A 24563-nucleotide genomic window follows, 5' to 3' on the forward strand; every position below is an offset into this window, starting at 1 on the left:
CCAGTTTGTTTCAGTTGTCCTTCTTGCACAATAATGTATTTTGTTCATAAAAGTAACCAAGCTCAAAATGTTTTGAGAGTGCAATTTGCAGACATTTAATGTAATAACTAGGCCAATGCATTATTCCACCAAATTACAGATTTAAGACTATTTGTAAAGGTGACAGATAGTGAGTGATTTGTAAAACTAAAATTAATAGATTACACAGTGTACGTAAAATAAATACTGAAAAAACATCCAAAGTTCATGCCTTTGCCAGCTCTAATTGAGGATTAAATCCATCATACACATTCAAGTTAAATTACTTTATTACTTAATTATTTTTCATGTTTTACAAATATTTTAGTATACAAATAATGAAGCAAAATGTCTTAATTTAATGAGCTTTGTGGAGTCTGGACCAGCTATTTCTGGTTTTAAAAGGTCACAGAACAATTTTTTATGTCTAATTTACAATTACATTTTAAAAGTTCAGACAATATATCAAGCATGTTATGTGGCCTTCTGAGGCAGGAGCAGTTGTGCGTCTGTAGGGGAGTAATTAGAAGAAGCTGATCTGCAGTAGATAGATCTTTAACAGGTGAAATGAGGGTGTCGTTAAAATTGAATGCACGCGTTTCCACGGGCTGCACCTGCACGTTCATAAATAGGAATTGAAGGGAAGCCGGCCTCACCAGGTGTGCTTCCAGTTTTCAGACAGCAGGGGGCAGCAGCTGATAGGAAAGAGGTATAGATTGGGCTGTATAGATTGGGCTTAACCCTGCTAAAGGTAAGCTTCTCTTCTGGCTTCTCTACATCTCTCCTCGTCTTCTCACAATTGATGCATTGTATTCTTGAAAACAGACTAAATGCATTTTTATGATGCAATGTGTTAATAAAGGATGAAAATACCATTACAAGAGTAGCCACATTCTAGAAAACGATACTTTAGGTATAGGTTTTATCAATATTATAATTTTTTATTCTGGATATCACCTGTTATTTGCAGTGTAAAATGTAGAAATTATATAATATTAAAATTGAACAGCTGAAAAGTAACAAAAAATAAACTACATTTATGAAAGCTGGAAAGAAATATTTTTGTCAGTCATTACTATTTAATATACTTCATAATATGTCCTGGAAAATAATAATAATAATAATAATAATAATAATGTGCTGTAAACTCTGAGTGCTGTGTTTTCCATACAGGGATGGAATAAAGAGTTTGTTTTCCACTCAGTGCACAGCTGAAGTGGTTCATTAAGTAATCATTTCAGCATTAAGGAAGAAGCTTGCCTCCCACCACCAGACTCAATTTGTGCAAATATAGCTGCAGGCAGCAATTACGGAGTCCAGGTTTCGACACTAAAATCAAAGGATCTCACTGCAGAATTAAGGGGGAGAATAAATTGGTACAAAGTATTTGCCACTTGCTTAAATTTTGATAAAATTATTACTAATTCCATGCTAATCAGGCCTACAGTTCATGAGAACGTACAGTACTTCAGTGTTTTTATAAATAATTTAAAGTAAAGGACAAAGAAATATGGTGGAGGTTATGGGTCCACAGGGCACTTTTTATGAAGTCTACTCAGGTCAAACGGCGTATTCAGAGTATTTACAGGCATTTCTTGCCAAATGTATGTAGTTATAATAATAATAATCCATTCATAATGAATGTAAAGTCGTGGATGGGGACCCAGTGTGCTCTGGTTCCTGTGTATGCAGGGAACCCATAGTCAGAGTCAGCCTCCCTCTCAGCTCTGTTTATGTTTTTCAGCGGAACCGGAGCTTACTGTCGGGAGGTTGCCATGGTGACCGGGAAATTCACAGTGATCCTCAGCCTCATCATGCCCCCTCCCTCCCTCCACCCCTCCACCCCTCCCTCTCACCCTCCCGTATTCCCACCAGAACAAGACAAACATTGTCAGAGTGAAGGAACCCACGCAGAGGGGCAGTGAGCACTCTGTTCAGCCCTCAGAATGGGGGTCTGAGAGGGGTCTGCCCTGACGAGCTGCCCAGTGGGGGGCTTCTGTGTCAAGCAAACCATTCATATTAAACACAGACACACGCACACACACACACACACACACACACGCACTAGCACATGCACACACACGCACACACAAGCACACAGATACAGACATATCACCTACACATACACAAACTTCACGTTAACATCCGTACACATCAAATTCACATCAAGTACACACACATGCCCATATACACGTATCATAAATCATAAATACACATGTATATATCACAGTACAAATGGCTGGAGAAAATGGGCAAATAGGCCCTCTGTCCGAAGTAGAGAGAGGGAGGAGAGGAAAGTGTAGCACAGTGAGTGTGTGACAGGGTCACTGAGAACATGCTGAGCTGGCTCACTGCTTTTTGTTTGTGCATCTAGTGCCAGTCTGCAGGAGTTAGAGCAGAGCTGGTTCTGGCTCAACCTCTTTTCCCCTCCTGAGACGTACAGTGATCCCTTTAAAGCAGGGGTAGGTGATTCCGGCCCTCCCGGGCTGGTGTGTGTGTGCAGGTTTTTGTTTCCACCAATTACCCTGACTAAATGAGCTAATTGGCTGAATACACCAACACTGAGTCACTTGTAGATTAGGTCACAGTAAAACTTTTCATCTGAGGACACAAGAACAGGCTTTAGCTGTTGCCCAATCGCGTATCAAGAAAGTTAAAATGTGTTCAAATGTGAGATGACGTAAATGTTTGAGCTAATTGAATAATTCATGTCAGAATTTGGCTAATTGGGAAAACATCAATGGCTGTGTTAATTGGGAAAACACCAACGGCTGTGTTAATTGGGAAAACACCTACCTATACTGGCGGTAAAAGGGAGCAGCCACACTTGGTGTTCTGAAGCCTGTAAATGTTCATCCCACTTCTCCCTTTGTTATGCTGCTGCTCGGGTTACAGCGGTGAGTTTGGGTTCTTTTGTTGAGTGCTGTATAATGGCCTTCCTGGGTTTCTGGGTTTTAGTTTCTGTTTTGGTGGTTTGTGGTCAGGTTGGGAATGATTCGAGTTCACCTTCCTGTGGTGATGCCTGAACATCTCGGTCCTCCCCCAGAGAATAAATGTTTGTTTTTGGGGTATTTTTCCATTTACTTTTTGATTAATTCTCAGTTTGTGCCATTTATGTAGTGGTTATTCCACTGTCCATAGTTTTTCGGCAACCAATTCAATAGAGACCTGAGGAATGTCAGCCTATTTAAGCACCCTGGCCCTGGCAGGATCGGCCTTATTTCCCTGTTGCTCCATCTTGCTTACTGCTGGCAAATATGCTGTTCTAGGCACAGGTCCAATACCTTCTCCCCCAGCACAAGACGCAGTGTTTTCTTCATTTGAAAATTGGTGCACGTTTTAAAATCTGAAGCCTGACATTTTGGACTCATGCTGACCTTTACAGGCACAAGGGCTCAGCAGGTACAGGTACTGTGATGGTGAGCTGAATGTACTGAAGGAAAGGGATGGATTTCAGAGAGGGTTTCCCTGGGCCTCCGTGCTGGATTTCCCTGTGCCTTGTAGTGCTAGGGGGTCCGGCTTCAGACTCCCTCTCTCCCTTACGCTTACTCCCCGCATGAGGCTCATGACCATCTCAAATTAAAATTAAATTAAAAATTAAATGAAGATCTCAAATTAAATTAAATTTTATCTCCTGTTGCCCTTGCTCAATCAACAGATACTGTGCTGTTATGCAGGGATTATGAATTAAGATCATATTCCCCATTCACACCTGTGTGAGTATCGTTTATTGTCTGGGTGGCTCCCCCCCCCCCCCCCCCGCGCTTTCAGTAGCATTAAAATGCAGCATGGGGGACTGCCTAATGACCCCCCCTCCCCCAAAAACAGTCTTTTTCATTGAGTACACTGAAGTGCACTGAATGCTGTCATTTATCTTTCCCAGATGTGGCCAGAGCTCCCTCTTGCTACTGAATGCTGAAGCCTGGCCAGTGTTCTCACTCCATTATGAGCTGGAACCCCCTTCCTGTCCAAACAGGAAGCACTGCTGTGCTTATTCTGATGGCTGTCAGTGTCTCTGTATGCTCATGAGCTTCTGCTGGGTTGCTGAATTAATCAAAGTCCTGTGGAACCACCGAAGTGTATACATGTATGTATACATGTGTATATATATATATATATATATTATTATTATTATTTTATAGCTATTGAGCAGGTTATTAAACATGGCAGAAGACTACTAATATAAAGGGAAAAGGCCAATTTGTATTGTAAAAGGGGATTCTAATTGCAGACTGATTGACCTTGTAATTGTTTTCAATCTCATTATAAGCTTTTGTTCGCACTTTGAATGCAATGAGCGCATAGAGAAGCAAGCGTCTGGGTCTGCGGGGCAGAACGCCTGGTCGCCGTGGTAACTGTCCTGGGGGAGAAAGTGACGCTTGTTTTTTTTTGTTTTTTTTTGTTTTTTTTCCTCTGGCTTGGCCTCTTTGAAGTAAACTTGAATGTGACAGTAGCCTGGCAACCCAATTCCAGCTTCAGGACATTGATATTCAGAGCGGGGGCTTGCATTTGGGAGGGGGTAACAATGGGGTCCTTATGAGCGTGCCCCTTTCTGTCCCAGGTCCAACAAAGTGGGTGGACAAAAATGTCCTTGCTTAAAACTGGAACACTCAACACTGGCCAGCCACAACATTTTAGTGTCTGATGAAAGTTCATCTTGTTATGCTGTCAGCAGGCACCCTGTTTATTAGTTCAGAGAGAGGGGGTAGGGCTCGTGTTGCTTTATGACTGCTTCATGAATTCATACATTCATGTTTTTCAGGCAAATCCCTGTTTTCTGAGGGAAACATGCAAAGCCAATGATTTACAAACATTTTATTAGCAAGAACAAGCATAAAAATACCAAAAAAATGGGCATTCACATGTATATCATATTTTCTGGTAAAGTCAATTTACACAAGAATATTTATTTTATGTTTAAAAAAGTCAAACCATGCATCATTTTTGCATGGTTTGCGGTTCAATAAGAGTAACACCATCATGACACCGCCTGGTCATATGAACTCCAAAATTAAGAACAAAACTATATTGTTATTGAAATACCAAACTCAAACTAGACACCAATATCACTAATATGCAAAGTAGAACGCATAAAAATCTGGGTATGTTTAAAGGCAATTTAAGGATTGTCCACAGTCCAACTTCTGAGGAATATTTTCCAAAGCCAATTTCCAGTTTAGAGATACTCGGCAAACAGTTTACCAATTAAGTCTTCCAAGATGTACCACTCTTTGGTTACTATGACAGTTTTTTTTTTTTTTTTTTTCACCTTTTCAGTCACACTATCCATATGACGGAGTAAAATAATATCACAGAACAAGCTCAACTGTAGATAATTTCCAAATGAAAACATAGCATAGCCGCTTTGTATCAGTGCTTAAATCCCCATTAAATTAGTCACATCTACTACCGTAAGCTTTAAACTGAATATCAAGTGCTATGATTTTTAAAATAATATTACTAAAGTTAATTTACCACTAATAAAGAGTACTCTATTTAAATAGTATTAAGACGGCTTACTAACATGCAGGCATGCAGGATGCGTTCTTGATGCACTGTAGAAAGTTCCATAAATCACATCCCAAAGAGAAATGCAGTTAGACACTGGGAATCAAAGTTCAATACCTAATACAGGCATGAGACCCCAGTGAGACATTGATGCCAAGGCCTGATATTCACGGTCTGCAATGAACCTCATGGTCATAATTAGATATGAAACAGTGCATTTAAATTACATTGCATTACATTATTGGCATTTAGCAGACGCTCTTATCCAGAGCAACGTACGGTTGATTAGACTAAGCAGGAGACAATCCTCCCCTGGAGCAATGCAGGCTTAAGGGCCTTGCTCAAGGGCCCAACGGCTGTGCGGATCTTATCGTGGCTACACCGGGATTAGAACCACTGACCTTGCGTGTCCCAGTCATTTACCTTAACCACTATGCTACAGGCCGCCATAGGCCGCCATGTTGACTGCAAAGCTGATTAGGTGTTTTGTATGGATTTCCAGCAGATTCCCAGTAGCATTAATTATGGCAGTCTGCTGTTCATAGTATCACAGAAAAAAATACAAATAAAAGAACTATGGTCTAAACCCAAGCAAAGTGTATGTTAGGCTAGCTGTAGCTCAGTAATCTATAATAAATCTCACAGTATGATTCACTTTGTACTTGCAGAGGGAGACTGATGTATTGAAGCCAAAAAGATCAAAACCTATGTTTACACAGGTGATTTCAAGAGATTTCACAATATCAGATCTGTTTTACTGTGATTTCTAAATGAAAAAGAGCCCCATGGGATCTGATGATGAAGAAGGCTATACCACAGTTACATGAGGTGTTTATCTCTAGCTCCCATGTCACTCATGTCTGTATGCCTGGATTGGATTTGGCACAGGGCATTGCATTTTAAAGCTCTCTTTGCCAAGATTATCTTGGCACAGGTGAATGACATCTTCAACGTAGGTTAACATTTTTAAAACAACAAGAGCACAATCAAACTTCTCCATAAGCAAAACTGAAAGGAAGGAGTCAAAACACTTAATGTTCCAGGAGATCAGCAGGACAGAGCCCAAGGCCTTGGATTTAGTGGCACTAAAATATTTGTCAAAGGCAAAATTGAAACATCTACTGTCTATCCATGAATAAACCAAGCTGCTGTGTATGATTTCAATCATTTGCTTGTGCGTCCAAACACAGCCACAGGTTTAAAATAAGTACACGGCGGGTCAAGAAATAAAGATATAAAAAAGATTTCAACTGCAGTGTAAACATAACATAAGTGGCAGTCCTAGTTTTTCCTTTACCATTGGCAACCACAGAATGTTAGTAAACACACTCAAATTTCACAGCGAAGGTACTGGCTTTTTTCTTTTACAAAGTGAAATACAGAAAACATTGAATATAACAAAAGTCTAGCAGTCAAGCAATCCCGTGGAGCTCTTTCACCTCTCCTCTTGGTTCTTGAGGGGTTTTGCTCCATATTGAAGCACAATGTCATCAGAGCAAGGTCAAAGTCAAGGTCACACCTCAGCAGGGCGTGCCAATGGCTAAGATGGAGGAGCTGTCCTTGGCCTTGTCAAAGAGGATGGAAGGGGGGATTTCTGAGGCAGTGGCCTTGGGTTTGCCCCCCACGGTGCAGCGGGAGGACGGGGAGGAAGAGGAGGTGGAGGCGGAGGTGGAGGACGGGGAGGAAGAGGAGGTGGAGGAGGCGCCGTCGGACAGACACTCCTCACAACAGCAGCAGCAGCAGTCCATGAAGGACTGGCCCAGCGACCTGCACAGGCAGATCAGGAGCACGGGTGTGATGGAGGAGCGGAAGAAGAGGAAGAACTGGTTGATGAGGGCCAGCAGGGCTTGGGTGGGCGCGGACACCTGGACGGAGGTGTAGGCCAGTGCGATGTTGCACACATTCTCCGGCAGCCCGCACACGGCGTAGACCGTGGCCAGCGCCACCACGGTGCAGTTCAGCTGCCGGCTGCGCTTCTGCTCATGCTTCTTCTGCTGGAGCTTCTTGGGAGAGGAGGAGGAGGAGGAGGAGGAAGAGGACGAGGAGGAGGATGACGAGGGGAGCGGGCGCGGCTCCAGGCTGATGCGCCGGGTCACCAGCTGGCAGGACAGGGTAAAGAGCAGGGGTAGGCAGAAGTAGCAGCCGAAGTACCACCACATGCGGGCGTCGTGGTACGTGTGCACCAGCGAGTAGATGGACTCGGGGAGGCTGGGAGACGGCCTCATGGTGCAGGAGTCCACCACCACACCCCCAGGCCCGGACGCATCCTGGTTGAGCTGCCACAGCAGCAGTTCAGGCAGGGCCAGGATCGTGGAGCCGATCCACACCACGGCCAGCTTGGCCAGGATGGACTGACACTGCTCCACCTGCTGGGTGTTGGGCTCCAGGCTGGTGGCGGCGTGAAAGCGGTCGATGCCCAGGGCACACAGGCTGAATGTGGTCACCCCCAGGGACGTCACCTTGGTTGGTTTTTTAAGGGGTTGGAGGAAGTGAGAGTTACCCCAACCGGCATGCCACATTCCCTTCACCATTTCAGTCCCACAACACCACCACAAAGCATTGCTGGACATTAGCCTGGTTTTCACATGTAGTTGCTATGGTTTATCTTTCAATATCTTTCAATGTTGTTACTTCTTCTGTTATTATAATGTCATTAATATTCTTTTCTAGCTTGTTGTACTGTAATTTATAATCAAAATAAATTTGATTGGGACATTCTCTACATTAGAAGATGAATGTTGAACTGTTGTAGGAACTCAGACCACTAACTGCTGAGCAGCTGAGCAACTTTTTTAAAACATATGAGTGCATTTATCTATCTGAAGCGGTGAAAAACACATCCTTAGTTCAATCAAAAATGAGTTAAGCACTCTTATTCTGGGGCCGCGTGCTTAAGTCATGATTGCACTGTTTAAAATTATTCCATATATTTTCTGACCATTCATCTTCATCCTATGGTATCTGGGTTCACACCAGCCTGTTTCTTAAGTTAAGCTCTGTAAGTACACAGAGTTCTCAATCTCAAATGTACACTGTTCAAAAATGTGAACTTTGTTTCTGCAATTTTCTAAGAAATGTGAACACATTGATGTATAAATCATATTTCACACAGACAACTATGACCTACATTCCTATTTCATATTGATAACTTGATTTAATCTTCAAAATGGTATATACTACATTGGTTGGTGGTTGGCCAAGAAAAAACCTGCAAGGAGTCAGTCCGCACTAAGAAGTTAAACCAGCCGCGAAAACTCATACTGGACAACGTAGGCTACCACTACATGGTCACAGTGCACTGATTATTAAATATCCAATTGATAAGTAGGCCATGTGAAAATATATTAATTCCCTCGTCCATACAGAATCAATCCATCGATACAGCAGGGTTAATAGTATAATTCATGCCATGATCATTTTATTATAAATAATTTGATAAGGTGGTGAATACTGATTAATGGGAAACCATGGAAACACCATCTGCAAGATGTGCTCTCCTCACGCGGAAACCTTGAATAGGTATTATAACTCACCTCCAGGAAGGGAACGATCCGGCACGAAACATCCCCCAGTAGCCTTTTCTTGGTTATTTCGTTAAAGACGACCACGGGTAAACAGAAGAAAAGCACCAAAAAGTCCCAGAATGCCAGACTGGCTAGGATAGAGTTCCAGGCACTTTTCATGTAGTAGTTATGCCACACAATGCACATGACAGCCAGGTTGCCGGTAATGCCCACTGCGAACACTATCAGGGACAGAAGCATCACAGCATAGGCGCTGTAAGAGCTCTCCGTGACTGGGTACAGGGGGTTGTGGATGCCAATTGTACCCCTCTCCGCTGAACGGTTGTTCCCAGCGCCGTCCTCCCAAAGCGAGCCGCTGGTAGTACCACTGCGTCTGTCCAGGAAAAGTGTCGAGTTGGAGCGCTGAATAGATTTGGGTGTTGTGAAGTAATTCTTTGGGTCGTAAGGCCTCGGGTAGCTTTGGCCGTGCTGATCCTGTTGATTGGTGCTGCCATCGCCTGCACCCCTCGGCACTCTCTTGTGTTTTGAGACAGATTCCGACTCAGCATCACTTTGGATGAAATTAAACTCCAGGCTGAGCCCGTGCATCTCCTTCAATATGGCGCTGTCAAACTTTCTCGGTCTCGTTTCAGCAGTTTTAAGTTGCGCATCCTGCGGCCCTTTTAACTGAAATAAGCTTTTTGCCTCCGAGGCCCCAAAAAGCAGCATCAAAGTAAATAAAGGAATCATATTCGGTGTAATTGCTTGATTGAACTTCAAGTAAATTATGATGATCCAGGTAATATGTGGTCGGTTTAAATGAAGATATTAATCGCCTTATAAATGTCACCAACAAGTTGCGAAATTTTCGATTCGATGCTCGAGTTTTGCGCGTCGCTAAAATCTCCAGATCTTGCCCACTACAGTAAATCAGGCCGTCACGTCTCAAATGAGAGAAGCATGGCTTGTCCTTCTAAAAAAAGGGGGTCTGATGTCGTATTTCTGATAACCCCTTCCAAGAACTTTTTTGCCATCTGCTGGACAATTAAATAACAAGAGTTCATAAAGTTTTATTGTCAAAAAAAAAGTATGATCTTGGTCTTGTTTAATATTTTTAATGTTGATTTGATTCACTGTGGTAATGGCAAATCAAACATATTAAACTATAATTGTTTTCGTATTTATTACCCAATGCCTTGAACCATTTTTATTGACCAAATGCGATACACAGCCATCTTTCACAACATTATCTTTGGATATCCGTATGAATAAATGACATATTCCCAGTCCTGGTAGATCCTCTCATTGGGTTTACATAAAAAGTACAAAACCAAACCTCCTAAATAGTAGGACTGGTTTTTTAAATATTTATTTCTTCTCTTTTTATTGAGTAGTAGACAAGATACTGTATATGTACCTTTCAAAATGATAAGCTTCATAACAATTTTTATATTATCACTGGAGAAACTTTTTAAACAAAATAGTTAATATGTTTTTCAAAAAGTTATTTACACCTCTAATCACAATGGGTTAATCAGTTACACCAGTTACATTCCTGGTCCTAACTTTTGATTGAGCAGATCTACAGTATGTATTTGGTTATTCATATATTAATAAGTATATGTACGTCACATTTATTTTCTTTTCATGTTGGTCTTTCGGTAGTTTCCCACTTTATACAATTTGATTTACAACTAGAATTGGAACTATGAAAGCTATGACTGCTCTCTGTGCTCCTAATTGTTTTGCTTGAAAACTCCAGTGACACTGTAAGGTCGACCTTGGCGTAACAACAGTGATTATGTGACAGCAGATGTGTCAAGTCATTTCCCGTCCACATTGTAAATATAGCTTCAGCATAGGTGTGTTCAGTGTGTGTCTCTAGGGAGGGGCAGGGCAGGAATGCTTCACTTCAGTCACACTGGACTTTCCAAATACTTTCCAAATACTGTTACTTCTGATGTCACAATGCTTTCTATTTTTAAAGAGGCCTTTATTTAAGTTGATATATGCTGGCATCATTTTGACAACCACTGTTTTTTCTAATTAATTATATTGTATAGTAATTATAATGATAAATTATTGAAAGCTTGTCATTTGACATTTAGTGATTGATTAATTGTGTTGTTACCCAGTGGGTTACTGGAGCCATTATGACAAGGTGCAGACATTTTCGGGGATGTTGAGCAGCTGTCCGAGTAATTACCTAATTTTCAGCATAGTGACACACCCTAAGGTTGGGTTCCTGACTGGTAACATGCACTTTGCAGGAGATATCTTTCTTAATTGAATAGATAAAAATGGATGGCCTTGAATTGATGTTCAATTTAAATTTTTATCCAGTGGTAATTTGTCCCAATGCGTCACATACAAAACAACGCTTCTACAAGGCCCATAGAATATGTTTAAAAACAAAAAAGCAAGCGATGTAAGGAATGTTAGAATGTTTTAAATTGTGTTCATCATCAAGCTGCATAATCCTCTGTCCATACAAAGTATTGTTTGTTTGAAAAGATGCAAAATAGAAATTTGCCTGAGTCTCTAGATCCAGATAAGCACTGCTGTGCACTGTCAGTTTCAAATATTGACCACAAGAGGGCAACAAAGGACAATAATGCCCAATCTGTAACATTAGTTCATTAGGACAAGATGAGTACCCAGCTCATGGGTGAAACTGGGTGCTGTGTCATTCATTCATTCATTATCCTAACCCGCTTATCCTGGACAGGGTCGCAGGGGGGCTGGAGCCTATCCCAGCATACATTGGGCGAAAGGCAGGAATACACCCTGGACAGGTCGCCAGTCCATCGCAGGGCACACACACCATTCACTCACACACTCATACCATGGGCAATTTAGACTCTCCAATCAGCCTAACCTGCATGTCTTTGGACTGTGGGAGGAAACCAGAGTACCCGAAGGAAACCCACGCAAACACGGGGAGAACATGCAAACTCCACCCAGGACCTCCTTGCTGTGAGGCGGCACTGCACCATCCATGCTGCCTTGTGTGCAGTGTACTGTATATAAAACAGCCTCCCACAGTGAGAGCAGCAACCGAAGGGACCACTGGCAAGTGTACCATGCACTGCCTAGTGTTTCCCTGGCAACAGGTACAGTTGTGTTCAAAATAATAGCAGTGTCTGCATTCCTGTGAATCACTAAACTAATATTTAGTTGTATAACCACGGTTTCTGGAGAACTGCTTCACATCTGTGTTGCATGGAATCGACCAACTTCTGGCACCTATGAACAGGTATTTCAGCCCAGGATGATTTGACAACATTCCACAATTCCTCTGCATTTCTTGGTTTTGCCTCAGAAACAACATTTTTGATGTCACCCCACAACCGGATTAAGGTCCGGGGATTGGGCTGGCCACTCCATAACTTTAATTTTGTTGGTCTGGAACCAAGATGCTGCTCATCTCAAGGTCCCATTTCAAGGGCATTTCCTCTTCGGCATAAGGCAACATGACATCTTCAAGTATTTTGATATAGGCAAACTGATCCATGATCCCTTGTATGCGATAAATAGGCCCGACACCATAGTAAGAGAAACATCCCCATATCATGATGCTTGCACCACCATGCTTCACTGTCTTCAGAGTGGCTTGAATTCAGTGTTTGGTGGTCGGCTGACAAACTGCCTGCGTCCCTTGGACCCAAAAAGAACAATCTTACTTTCATCAGTCAACAAAATGTTTCTCCATTTCTCTTTAGGCCAGTTGATGTTCTTTGGCAAATTGAATCCTCTTCAGCATGTGTCTTTTTTTAACAGTGGGACTTTGCGGGGGCTTCTTGCCGATAGATCAGCTTCACACAGGCGTCTTCTAATTGTCACAGTACTCACTGGTAACTTCAGACTGTCTTTGATCACCATGGAGCTGATCATTGGCTGAGTCTTTGCCATTCTGGCTATTCTTCGATCCATTCGAATGGTAGTCTTTCATTTTCTTCCACGTCTCTCTGGTTTTGCTTTCCATTTTAAAGCATTGGAGATCATTTTAGCCGAGCAGCCTATTATTTTCTGCACTTCTTTATACGTTTTTCCCTCTCCAATCAACGTTTTAATCAAAGTACGCTGTTCTTTTGAACAATGTCTGGAACGACCCATTTTTCTCAGGTTTTCAGAGAGAAATGCATGCAAACATGTGCTGGCTTCATCCTTAAATAAGGGCCATCTGATTCACACCTGTTTTTTCACAGAATGAATGACCTCACTAATTGAACTCCACACTGCTATTATTTTGAACACGCCTCTTTCAATTAATTATTCAATTACACAGACTCAGGAGCATGTGTATCATGAATGTTGGATAAATGTTGGGTCTGTTGGTTTTCTATGACTCTACTACACCTACTGGTAAATTATTTGCCATGTAGTAATATATTTTCTACCAAAAACAGTGATTGATCTGGTAAGTCATGTTGGACTGCTATTATTTTGAACACAACTGTATGTGCGCCCTCTGCATTAAGTTTTCCAGCACAACAAAAACCTTCCTGATCAAGTCTGCTTAGCCACAGCATAATATGAGAAGCTTGTTGTGGAGTAGGGGTTTACAGGGTCAACTGCAATTTTTTTTCACAAAATTTGCAAGTAATTCAGACCCAATAAATGAGCTGAGGAATAGAAATAGGGCCATATGGTGGAGGAAGCAGCCCTGATTACCCCATGCCTAAAACAGCGGGAGAGAGTGTATCTGGAGCCTCTCAAATGCATTTATCCCATAATGCAACTCAACTACAAAACTGAGGTTTTCAAGATAACCAAGCAAAAATCAGTTTCAATTACAATGTGAAATACAAAGGCAAGCCACATTCTTCCAGCCACATTTAGATCCAACCTAACCTTAACAGAAGGTTAGGATGGTATAAATTAAACTTTCTAATATGATTCTTGTTTATTTAAGTTGCAAAAAGCAGCTGATTAATCATATGCAGATCAACCAAAGCAGCCAGGCTGGCTAGTCATTGACCCTGAAACGATTGGTTGACACTTAACACCTCACCCACAGGGAATGTGGACCGGCCCACTTTGGCAGGATTTGGTGTGAAGAAGAGGGCACAGTTCTCGTCTCAGATTCCTGACATTATTGTAGCACTCATCCCAATCTTAAACAAGTCCAACCTTTCATTGGGGGTAATTTGTCATACTCTCACATACTGTTCTGGCAAAATCTGTGCCCAGCATAGCATGAACAACAAACAAATGAACTTGAGTGAAATCATCCGTAGAAATCTAAGCACCTGTAGCGCAATTTGAGTGCATAGCTGGTCATGCATGCTAACATTTCACCTATGGAGACATATGGCCTCATCCATTTGGCAACTGGTTATGAAAACAAACTTGCCTAGATAATGCAGACGCGCCATCAGCAATAAGCAAAGCATTTCAGGCAAGTCTTCACCAGCTATTTTTAATGTCATATTAGTATGTAACCAAGCACTGTTGTTATATTCTTTCAATATTTTCATTCTTTAAAAATTTTATTTGAATTCCAATGGATTCCCACTGTCGTAAAGATAGTTCCTCCATACTAGGGGTGGCCTACTCTACATTAGAGCAGTGCTAACCTGGATAGCATGCAAGTCTAACACAGGCAAACACTGGAGCTGCTTCCGTGACACTGGATACAGACATTGTGTACTCTGGGGTGTCAGTGCTATCTGTTTTATCTACTGCATCTTCACTTTGTCTCTTCATAAGAGTAGCTCCATAGTGTTATAGTAATAGTAATAATCCGCACTAGGTTCTAGATGGTGTTCCGTTGGCATGCTACAAAATGTATTCCTTGCTGTTTATGAAGATTTTAATCTTATATACCTTGGCTTCTGGCTGAACTTTGTTTGGCAGGTAGCAGTTACTGTACTGGCATTTAGTTTCATTCAAAACCATTTGTCCCATAGACAAATCCACTCATCTTTAGTCTTTTGGGGATATTTGACCTTTGAAAACCACAAACAAGCTCAAGACTCAGTTCCGTGGAGACAGCTGCAGTGAAATCAGGGAGCCAAGTGGAAAGACGTTTATGGTCATATATGAAGAAATGGAGCATCATGCTCATGCTGTGCGATCACAGACCTGCTGGGAAGCCTCTCAAACTCGTTTTACCTGAAATTTTCATCATAAACAGATTGGACAACAAAAGAATATGCTGTTCTTACAAAGCCCTGAAGCTATGTTGGCTAAATGAAATGATTACCATCTCTCCTGTCCAGCTAAACCAGATTGCTACCATTTGCCGTAAAAATCTAGGTCCCTCATTCTTTGCATTTCTTAGATTTGTCAGCTGAGACAAATCTATTTTCCAGAAAAAAGCCACCGGTTTGGGGGTGGTGTGTCTTCTCAGCCGTCTTCAAATATGTCAACTAAGTGTACCACCGAGAGCAGAATATGTGGTCCTGTCTGCCTCAGCTTGGAAACTGTATTATACAAGAATATACCAAACATGGAAATCATCAGAACGTATTTTATATCTGCAAGTAACAATAAGACACTTATCGACCCAATATGTGAAAACTCCCAGTATGTAACTTGGGAGTTTGACTGTTTATTAGTTGTGTTTATGACAAGCCAGAAGATTTCTAGAGTGATCTACTGTCATCCAGTCAGTTTTACATGAAAGAAATGTTAAAGAGACAGTCTTCTTGCATTTTTTCCAGTTCCTGTTCAATTACATGGACACATTTCTGGTTTTGCTACCTTCAGTATGTGTCAGATTGTCACTTTGAAAGTTTAGCATTTCTCTGAAGGTTTTAATGTGACACATATACAGAACTATGTACATTTTGTTAACTATGCACATACTAGAGCTTCACCAAATGAAATATTGTGGCACTTCAAGACCATTTATTAGTCAACACATACTGTCCTGTCTTTGGTGTTCTCTAATCCACAAATACACAATTGACCCAGATTGTGGCTGTTAAATTTGGGCTATTTATATATGACGTAAATGTTCAACCACAGTTAAGATAGGAATATGGATGAACTCAAAATATTTCCTGGATAATAAGTCCAGGAACTTAAATCCATTTACACTTAAAAACCTATATCCATTTGAAACTAGATTTTACTAAACTGAAAACACCTTATCTTCAGCTTCTAAAACTCACTTTAAATCAGTTCATGTAATAGTTGTATTGGCATGCAAGAACAAAAAGGCAGCATCGTATGCATAGGTTTGGGTAAAGATGCATAGAAAGAGACATATCACCCCCAATATTTGCATATCAGTTGGTCCCTTGACAAGGTAGATTGCTTGAGTATTCCTATGGGCAGTATTTTGATTTGTAAAGAAACATCAGTAAGAAGAATACATGAATTGCACAGTGACAGGCAAGGCAAACATATAGTACACCCAAAAGGAATTCACTTCATACGGAGGCAGTGGGGTTCATACAGAGACAATGGGGTTCATAAAGAGGCAGTGGGGTTCATACAGAGGCAGTGGGGTTCATACACAGACATTGGGGTTCATACAGAGGCAGTGGGGTTCATACACAGGCGGCCTGTAGCGTAGTGGTTATGGAGCATGACTGGGACCTGCAAGGTCGGCGGTTCGATTCCTGGTGTAGCCACAATAAGATCCGCACAGCCGTTGGGCCCTTGAGCAATGCCCTTAACCCTGCATTGCTCCAGGGGAGGATTGTCTCCTGCTTAGTCTAATCAACTGTACATAGCTCTGGATAAGAGCGTCTGCCAAATGCCATTAATGTAATGTAAATACACCGACAGTGGGGTTCATACAGAGACAGTGGGGTTCATACAGAGGCAGTGGGGTTCATACAGAGGCAGTGGGGATCATACGGAGGCAGTGGGGTTCATACAGAGACAGTGGGGTTCATACAGAGGCAGTGGGGTTCATACAGAGGCAGTGGGGTTCATACAGATGCAGTGGGTTTCATACAGAGGCAGTGGGGTTCATACAGATGCAGTGGGTTTCATACAGAGACAGTGGGTTTCATACAGACGCAGTTATGCTTTTGTGTCACTGTGGAATTTAAAGCACAATGTTAATTTCCACTGCATCATATGACCCCATTATCTTTTGACATTCATGTTTTCTCAAATATCACCCTTATGCAGGGAGCAATGCATCTAGTCATTTAGTCCCACTACCTTATCAATGTATATGAAATCGCTTGCTCTGTGGTAAGTAGCTAAGCAGAACACCTGCTGACCTAAATTTCCCATTCAGCAATGACTGTCCTCTTGCCTTCGAGACATGGAGTTCAAATTTTATACATCTCTGAAATGGGTCACATTTAATAGATGCCTCCAGCAATATGATCTGTGCACTCCATTTTGGTAAGAAAAACACCCCACAAATGATGGCATTGGTGTGGAAATATAAAAGCATTTGACTCACATTTGATCTCAATGTTGGGAGATGACCATTTCTCAGAACAACAAAAAAAATGACATTTCCATTGTTCTCTTCTGGTATATTAGGCTTTCTAGGTCACCTGCATTGAAAGCGTTTCCAGGCAATCTTTTCAATCTGACATCATTTAGCCGAGTGCTGTGGCACACCTTCAACTGTATACAGTAAGCCCTAGCACAGAGACGGCTGGAGTTTACATGCAGCTCAGCAGTGAACACACACAGTAGATCATTGGATCATTTGTGCCATGTTTCATCTGCAGTTACCCACCACATTCTCCTTTGGTGAGGTGCATGGTCTAATTATGCAATAACCCATGAAATCAACACTTCCACTTTAAAACACAGTACCTTATTCACTTATTCTTCATTCTAACCATTTCACAGTTTCAATGAAAGCATTTAAATCAAACTTCATCATTATTCTAACCACTCCTGGTTTTCAATAAGAGCATTTTGATCAAACTTTAACATTATGAAGCATTAAAACCTAACATTGTTACGCTTATCCTACCCAGTCTAGGCACAGGTACAGGTATCTATTGTATTTGCCTAACCGTATAAAATGTACAATGCAGCAATTGAGTTTAGATTGGTGTATTACACGCTACAGCATTTCTGGAGCGTGTTGATATGTCCTGCTATATTCTTGAGATTCTTCTAAAGAGGTGCAGTCTTCCCCTGTTGACACAGCAGTTTAAGCTGGTTGGAGAAATATTCTTATTTTCTTATTAAATAAGCATTAATGCATTTGTCTGGAAAATCTCACCATATGCTTGGCATCTTGCCCAAAAAGTAATTGACAATAGAACTTGGTCGGAATGTCTATAACACACACCCAGTTTCCCAGAAGAGGAATCTGATTCCTTCTGAGAACAACAGCCATATGCTTGATCTAATTTATTTAAAGGAGAACTAGTTTCACAGGCTTTTTAGAAAATAGGTTAATCCGTGGTTAGGCCACGGTTCCAATCAATCATTCGGCAGGTCCTTTAGAGCATAACAGGAACCCTGCCTCTAATTTCATGTCATTAGTCAGCGGTATAATTCTTTCAACTGACGTCTTTCAGATAGGCAGTAAGGCTGATAATGATGTCATTCTGTGGTGATCTTATTTCAAGGACGGTATCAAAGAACAGACCATTTTCATGTGCTATTTAGACGCAAAGCTATTTGATGAAAATGAATGTACTGCAGTGGTGTTGGCATTGAAATTCTGCTGGGGCACCAATCAGCTTGTCGAGCCTAGCAGTGACTATTGTGAGCCCTGGCCTTGCTAGTTTGACATGATGTTGCAACCCTTATAACACACTATCACAGGCTGCTCACTTGCAAAGTAGGGCTACAAGAAAGTAGCCAGTCGGGGAGCACAGATGGGCCGAGGTAAATTTGGGAGGAACATAAAAAAGTGGTTCACAGTTTGGCTTGATCATTGCCAGTTTAGTATTTGATCACACATGAAGGTAATCAGAGGAGCTTGCATAATTATCAGTTCATCACCTTAGGTGGTACCTGTTTATATTGTGGGGAAACTAGTCTGCAACTGCAATATGCAGTGAGTAAAAGGTGAAATAAAAATGGACAATTAAAACAGTTGAACAGTGATTTCAGTATGCTTTATATGTCTAGCTGAAATGTAAAAATAGGTTGTTTCAAAGGATTTGAAGAAGCCTACCACAACCGAGGGGAGATCTTTGGAACCACACCAGATTGAAATTTCATCCTTTCCTGCTTGGATGATGAGGTTTTCATCCTCGTTCTGGGTGATATTTTTATAAGCTGTGATATTTATTAGGCTACAGCTAAGCTACTATGAAAGTCACCTAGTTATAATAAGACCTCTATTACAGCTAAGATAAGAATATTGACGCGTAGCTTGCCAATTTCTGCACCCTGCACTGGGGCCGGGGGTCGAGAAGATCGCGCTCCACAGGCCAACATAGAACACCCGCTATGACATGCACACACCCGCTATGACATGCACACACCCGCTATGACATGCACACACCCGCTATGACATGCACACACCCATTATGACATGCACACACCCGCTATGACATGCACACACCCACTATGACATGCACACACCCGCTATAACATGCACACACCCGCTATGACATGCACACACCCATTATGACATGCACACACCCGCTATGACATGCACACACCCGCTATGACATGCACACACCCGCTATGACATGCACACACCTACTATGACATGCACACACCTACTATGACATGCACACACCCGCTATGACATGCACACACCCGCTATGACATGCACACACCCGCTATGACATGCTATGATATGCACACACAGGATTCCCTCCACTGACTGATAATTGCCAGCATGAAGCATCATACATTACAGTACAAATTACACAAACAATATGTGTTACTTTGAGTGCATTTTAAAAGAGGAATTACAGATAATAACTATCAAATATTATTCTGCAGTGCTTCAGAGATAAGAAAGTCAATGAGAGATAAGAATGCTTTGGAACCTAATACTGTTGTCATACGGGTCTAAACTGTGGCTTCCTGGATGAGATGCACTTTTAGTGCAAATGCCTTTCACAGACGTTTGACACTCCTGTGACCCTGATTTGTAATCAGAGTCCCCCAGCTCGGAAAGAGTGGCCTCCCTTCTTTCAAATGTGACTCTCCTGGATCTCTTTGCAGCTCTGTTGTGCTTTCCATGAAGGGTCTTCCTCTGACTCATGTCTGTGATAGCATGACTTGTGAACTGTGATGTCATAAGAAGTGGTGGCTGACATCACATGCTCTGGAGGAGGGCACATGCTGAGCTCCACTCTCCTGAGTGAACGGATTGTGTGTTTACAGCAATCAGTGCTGATAGATACTGTATGACTGGACTTTCCAAACTGGGGAGGAAAACGATGCATTTTAAGAGCATTACATTTTCCAACTAATGTAAAATACAATCAAACATTCATTAAAGGCAACGGTTTTACAAATATTACACCAAGTTATTTAGTCTTTGGCTTCTGCCATTATTGTGATACTATAATACATTTTGGTGTTGCTCATCATTTTAAATTACTGTGACATATTTTTGTGTGCATCTAACTAGTGTGTCTAAACTAATAATTGCAATTGAGTGTTTTGAGAATGGCATCGTTGCCAAGGTTCTCCATCTTTACCCTGGAGGTTCACAGAGACTGTTTTCACTGTAAAATCTGCAAGCAATCCAGACACAAGAAGCGGAGTGAGGTAAGGTAACCATGTAGAGTACTGCTTTAATTGATGAATAAAGGACTCCGTAACAACAAAAACCATCAGTACCTTCACGGCTGAAACCCCCTGCATTAGATTTTATCATGTTTTCACCAACCATTCTGGATTCTTTCGGCAAGTCTTGCGCCGTATATTGCATGGCAGTTTTGCTGTAAGCAACAAAAAAAAACAGAAGTGACTAATGTGTGCATTGGGGAAGAATGTCATGGACTGTAGTCAGATTTGCATGTATTTCGCAGAAGGGACTTTCCCATTATACTCCCCAATTCTCAGGAAAGCCACACGGATACACTGTGACACAGCACTTTTCAGGAAAGAGAACATAATTTGTTAAATTAAGAGAAGCATTTTCATATTCATACTAGATTTGTTTTGCCTTTAAGGCAAACAGGGTTTTTGGTACACATAACAACTGTATCTGTATGAAGATAATAAAGATAAAAAAAACCTTTTTTGTTTAAAATAATATAGTATGCATTAACATGGGCTTTAAAGCCGATGGTGCAAGGATGAGCCTTCACAGAAAACATTGGTCAAATGTGTAAAGATTTACTAAAGCTTCTAGCATCCACAGATGTAGTTCTGGAAAGCAGACTTCTTCAACATTCCAGCATTTTTCAATTCATAGACTGTGCTCCAAAATGAAAAGTTTTGGTAATGAACTCTGGCGGGTATAATAATTAGTTGGAGATTTTTCCCAAAGCAGTCCAGTGTATAAATGAAATGATAACTGTTGATTACTGCATACCAGTGTTGTAATGTCTGGTTATTTACATTACTGTCACCTTCCTGTCAGCTTCAATTAGTCTGGCCCTTTTTTTTTGATGAGCAGAGAAAACCTCTCCCAATTCAACAAAGACACAGAATATTCCTGTTATTATACCAATATTTGTAATAATTAATTTTTTGAAGCAAAAGGTTATTGCATGTGGTCTCATTGTGTATTGATTAAATGACACTGTCATGCCAGTACATGCAAAGTCTAATTTTATTGTAATTGATTAGAATGGCTGCTATGAATCTTAGAGTTGACTTACACAAACTTATGTGAGTTGGCAACAAATATTTAAAATAAATTAATAAATATACAAACTGATATTAAGCATAAAATCTCAAAATACCCACTCATTAACTGGTTCCCGGCCACTGGTTTAAACGATAATGTGTCCAGGGTTTTCTGTAACTTACAACAATGGAGGGTGAGGAAGGCCTTTGTCAGCCGCTGCAGCAGGTTTTCCCGAGGCATTCTCCCATTCCAGTAACTCTACTCTTATGTGCAGTGGTGGGAAACTGAAAGTGGAGCCTCATTCATAAAACACAGGCTTAATCGACGCAGCTGAAGTCAATGGAAGCCCAACAATACCATCACACCGGTAACCGGATCGGCCAACGTGGGATCTCCGTGGGTTTCGGTAGAGGGTTATTGAGGGCTATTTTGGGAATTGTTATGTAAATTCAGTGGGGAGGGGTGGGAGAGATGTGTTGAAGAAGAATGAGAGGCGCACGAGTGGGCAGTGGATTCGGCATTTTCTGTCTCACAACGACAGGGCCATTAGGATCAACCCCAAACAATGGCCTGCAGAGGCCTGAAGAAAACATCCTTCACAAGAAGGGCAGGCACACCGCACACAGACCACAAGAGATTTGGTGACTTGTTGATATCTTATAATACTGTATCTATGGATATCAGTGCCATTGCAGACAGTACACTAATTCTTCTGTCTGTGTTGAGAGATCGGTTTATAGCCTACATACATTACAGCAGGTGAACGTTAAATAGAACAGATGTATCCATCATCAAGGCCATACTGTTGGGTTTGCCAAAGAATCTGCATCTTTAACCATGTTGGACTTTGAATACCCTGCATGCACTTACAATTGACTAATGTAATTTGTAATAATGTCATAATTTCAGCTGTATTTTGAAAAGGGACAATAATTGAACAGGTTCTTATCCACGTAAGAACCTAAAGAAATGTTGGTGGCTGGTCGGGGGTGGGGGATGGGTCCGTTTATACAGAGGCCGGGGGAAGAGGAGAGAGGATTGGGTAGCTGTGCTGTCTTACATAACATCCTCCAGTTACAAACTTTTGTTTTGCAAGTCAAAATGAAACCACATCATCTCACTTTCTCAGGCAAAGAAACGGCTCTTTGTTTTCAGTGGCAGACCTGGTGTTACCAGCCTGTCCTCCTCTGACAAAACTTGCTGGTCTGGTCTGGTCACTGCACCCATCAACGGCTTTAGTTACACATCTTTAAAAAATCTAGCATTGTACATCTCCATAGTGTCAATATCACAGTAACACTTCACAATAAGGCGCCATGCATTGGCATGAACTAATGTAGTTGTGAACTAACTACTACTGAGGAGTGAATCTGTACAGCTCTGTCAATGTTTTTGTACATCATTAATTCATGTTAACCACAACATTAGTTGTTGCCAATTAATTCTGGAATTAAAAAGACAGTTAATGCATTAGTTAATGGTTAACTAATTATGTTCATCATATGGTTTGCTAATGTATAAATATTAATGTAACAAATATGTTGTTAACAAATGCATTAACTAGAGAAAAATAAATTTCTAGCTTAATTAACACATTTGTCCATCATTGTAAAGTGTGACCAATATCACAAGACTATGTTGTTGTAACCAAGAATAGGAATTACAGTGTTTTTGAAATATCTTTTCCGTAATATGACAGAAGTTTTTGCTGGTGTTATTAATAAATGTATAATAACAACCAGCCCAAACCATACCACCGTTTTCTTGTAAACAGCATGCGTTGACCTACTATTGATATATTCTTTTATTTAGTATATTTCTCCAGTGAAATGGTGATTAAATGAATAGTGGTATGCCTTTTGGAACAGTATGTGCATATTCCACATCTGTAGTTAGCAAACAGTATACAGAAATTCCTTTGCCAGGCAGTTAGTATTCCTGTTGGGTTCTCTGAGCACCGAGGACACTACAGCATCTGTAATGTTTTTGCCTCTCCTAAATTCAAATCTTGGCGGAAGAACTGCATTTTTTTAATACCGGGTAACAGCCTAGTATTTTTGTCAGTTTCTTTACGATAAATGCAGGTGTCTAATTTTCTTTCCTCATTGAGATGAGAATTGAGAAATCCAGGACTCCAGCCTAGATATCATCAATGTGCCATTTAAAGAAAGTAATGGGCCAGTTTTACACAGACTAAGCTCAGTCCTGGACAAATCTTTAAGTTTTCAGTAAATGAGTGATGTGCCTTAAACTTTCATGTAAGGTAATATTTTTCTCAAATATTAAATAGTTTCATTTTTAAATACATTTTGTCAGCATCATTAAATCTTTCATTGCTTTTTTTCTCCAATACAGTCAGATTATATTTGAGTGGGCAGCATTGTTTTTAATCAGTCTATCTCCACTGTCTTACTAAAGGCGACAAAAGTTAATCTTTTTAATACTTTAGGGGTAATTGCCTGAAAAATGTGCCTGAAAAACCACCAGTCCGCCAGCAGTTTGAGTACAATCAATTGTTTATTACCCCCTGGTTCTGCTGTAGAGTACAGTGTAGATACATGTTATGCTTTTTTATGTTTTTATTGCATTGTAAAAGTTGAGTATGGAACTATTTAATGCACCTAAGGCTGAGTATCTATATAAGCGAAATGATGAAGCTTTAGCAAAAATGTCATTATAATCAAGGTTCATCAATAGAATTATCATTCATTTCTGCTTGTCCCTGTGTGGTGGACTACTCTACATTGGGTTATATGTAAGGGATAATAACAGATAAACGAGTCAGTAGCTGTGAAATAATTCAACACACCTGTTCAATCTGTTCTTGTTAGCAAGGTTATACGTAATTAATGCACACCCACATGACACATCTCGGCCAA

At 41.0% G+C, this 24563-nt stretch overlaps 1 protein-coding gene across 1 annotated transcript; it reads right to left on the reverse strand.

Annotated features, from left to right (window-relative positions):
- Window positions 1-4818: 4818 nt before the first annotated feature.
- Window positions 4819-9932, reverse strand: gpr37l1a (G protein-coupled receptor 37 like 1a). Its single transcript, XM_061218850.1, has 2 exons — window positions 9060-9932; window positions 4819-7985 (listed from the first exon to the last, which is right to left on the reverse strand). The coding sequence occupies exons 1-2, from the start codon at window positions 9777-9779 to the stop codon at window positions 7047-7049; spliced, it is 1659 nt and encodes a 552-aa protein (XP_061074834.1). The 5' UTR covers window positions 9780-9932; the 3' UTR covers window positions 4819-7046.
- Window positions 9933-24563: the final 14631 nt, after the last annotated feature.

Source organism: Conger conger, chromosome 14 (genome assembly GCF_963514075.1).
Source record: "Conger conger chromosome 14, fConCon1.1, whole genome shotgun sequence".
In the NCBI taxonomy this organism is placed as follows: Eukaryota; Metazoa; Chordata; class Actinopteri; order Anguilliformes; family Congridae; genus Conger; species Conger conger.